The following is a 2,622-nucleotide window of genomic DNA, read 5'->3' as shown; positions in this document are numbered from 1 at the left end:
AAAAAAAATCAAGAGTTAATGTTTCAGGTCCAGTGAACCGTTCTGAGGAAGGGTCACTGGACCTGCCGAAATATTAACTCTGATTTTTTTCCACACAGATGCTGCCAGACCTGCTGAGCTTTTCCAGCAACTTCTGTTTTTGTTCCTGATTTACAGCATCTGCAGTTCTTTTCGTTCTTACATCAATTTACCGATTGCCTGATGCATACGTTTGCTACTGCATTCTCCATGGCAACACCTCAGCCAATCGGAGTCAATTTGGCAACCAACCAGCACTGTTTTCTGCCGTATCAATTGCTGTCATTGTTTTTAAATGTGTCATTCTTGCATTTGTCCTGATGAGTGCAAAATAAAAAACCTTGGCAACATGTTTTTCTTGTCAGGAATATTCAGATTTGTGTAGTATTAATTTTTATTCGCTGTAAACTTTAATAAACCTGCAAATTTTGTCATTTTCCCCAACTACTTAGTACGATTTACTAACTGAGCCAATTTCCATCATGTCATGGTTTATCTGAACTTCATCTCCATTTATCCATCTTTGGTCCCTGGCTCTTGATACTATTCTAATAAAACTTTATCAGTCTTTGCTAAATGGTCCAGCTCTAATTTTAAGGCTTGACATCTGTTCAGGTGATCCTCAGCGGAAATGGTTTATTCCATTGAATCCCACTGTTCTAAAAGATCTCAAGTCGATCGTTGCTCAACCTTCCTAACCCCAATCCCCCACACTGCCACTGGAAATAGGTTCTCCCTATTTATTATACAAAGATCCTTCAGCTTTGAGGCTAGCTGTTCTAATAGGAAGGTTGGAGCACTGCAGATCGAATCACCTGTACACTGTGTGCACCGTGATGGTGGTTTTACCTGAAGAGCAGCCTGACATTCCTCCACCAGCCCCTGCACCAAATAGTACTTGGCCTCAGCCAGCAGCTCCTCGATTTCACGGTTAGTCTCTGGCAGGGGGACTGCGCCATCTCGCAGGTAGTTCAGAACAGCGCCAAAATGCTTCCCACAGCGGTCAATTAGGATCCAGCCTGCAGAACAAAAAGACACTTGGGTTCTTATTCCAGCCCTGCTTCCCAATCACTTCCACACGCTGCCCCACCACTCCCAAACCACACGGACACATCTCGCAGTCTGTGTGGGTGTGAGAAGTAGGCTGACTGGAAGAAATCTCCACATTTGTTCCTTGTGGAAGCAGATTCCCCAGTTGCTTACCCTACACCAGTGATACACGCTGCACTGTGCGGCTCACTCACCTAGCAGCTGGCAATTGAACCAAGGGATCGCAGAGAAAAAAAAACATCGAGGAAAATAGAAAATGCCAGCAATGTTCAGCCAGTCAGGAACCATCTGGGGACTGGAACACGGAGTCAATGTTTCAGGACCACACCCTGTCTTTAGCTCAAATGTTAACACCATCTTTCTCTATCTCTCTCTCCACAAATGCTGCTGAGCACATCCAACATCTCCTGTTCTTATTTCCGATCACCTGCATCCACAAGTCTTTGTTTTCAGTTTAGAGGAAGGATACTGTTTTGGCCTGGTTCTGAAACATAAAAACAAAGAAACACAGAAGATTGGAGCAGGGGGAGGCCTTTCAGCCCTTCGAGCCTGCTCCACCATTCATCACAATCATGGCAGATTGTCCATTTCAATAGCCTAATCGTGCTTTCTCCCCACAACTTTTGATCCCATTCGCCCCCAAGTGCTACATCTAGCCGCCTCTTGAATACATTCAATGTCTTGGCATCGACTACTTCTTGTGTTAAGGCCAGGGTTCTTCTGAATGAAGGCTTTTAAGCAGCTATTTTCCAGACCATTAAATAGACTGAAATGTTTTTACAAAAACAGAGTCAGATTACTGAGTTTACACTGCTGTTATGTGGACAGGGTAACCTGTTGGGTTAAGTGTGTTTAATTCAGCTGGAAACCTTTTCATCACTGCCCTCTTCAACCTTTTATCTACCAGCACCATTTGCTTGCTTCCTGTAGGAGAGCTGAAGCCTGTTGCCAATGTCACTCTGACAAAAGGCATCAAGAGGCTGCGCAATACCAGCCACAGATTGTGCAGTGTGGGGTGGGTGGGTGTGCGCACGTGTGCGGTGGGGGTGGGCGGGGTGTAGAGGTCTTCTCAGCTGCATGGTGATACTGAGAGCTGTAAGTTGGGTGTGGATGGAGAAGGGGCGGGGGACACCTGTGTGTACAAACTAACAGAGCTTCCAGCTCCATTATACCTGTCACCCGAGCTGTATTAGCACTGATACTCCACCGGGTGGTGCAATTGCATCGTTAGAGTGGACTGTTCTCACCATCGCCCTCAGGTGGAAGCTAGGGGGACAGCAAATTGTGCACTAAATGGGAAACGATAGGAAATTAGTTTCATAGAACAGAGAACAGTACAGGCCCTTCGGCCCACGATGAAGCCTTCTGTATTTGTGTAATGCATTCCACAGTGACTAATGGTCTCAAACCATTTCACAGTCAATGAAGCATGTTCAAAGTGTAGCTGCGACTGAAATGTTGGAATCTGGGCTCTCACCGGGGAAAGGTAAAATGTAAAATCGCTTTTGTCTTACCAAACCACAGGGCTGTTCTCTCATTAGAGGAGGGGGGGCG

General features: G+C 45.7%; 1 protein-coding gene across 1 annotated transcript in view; it reads right to left on the bottom strand.

The window, feature by feature from the left end:
- Window positions 1-2,622, bottom strand: part of LOC125486001 — a 27,527-nt gene that overhangs the window by 18,697 nt on the left and 6,208 nt on the right. Inside the window, exon 4 of the mRNA XM_048611746.1 lies at window positions 868-1,037. Within this exon, the coding sequence (XP_048467703.1) occupies window positions 868-1,037 (170 nt within the window). The remainder of the gene's footprint in view (window positions 1-867; window positions 1,038-2,622) is intronic.

The sequence above is a fragment of the Rhincodon typus genome, chromosome 24 (assembly GCF_021869965.1).
Source record: "Rhincodon typus isolate 14 chromosome 24, sRhiTyp1.1, whole genome shotgun sequence".
NCBI classification, from domain to species: domain Eukaryota; kingdom Metazoa; phylum Chordata; class Chondrichthyes; order Orectolobiformes; family Rhincodontidae; genus Rhincodon; species Rhincodon typus.
The sequence above is the reverse complement of the archived record's forward strand: the minus strand, read 5'-3'. Positions and strand labels throughout refer to the sequence as shown.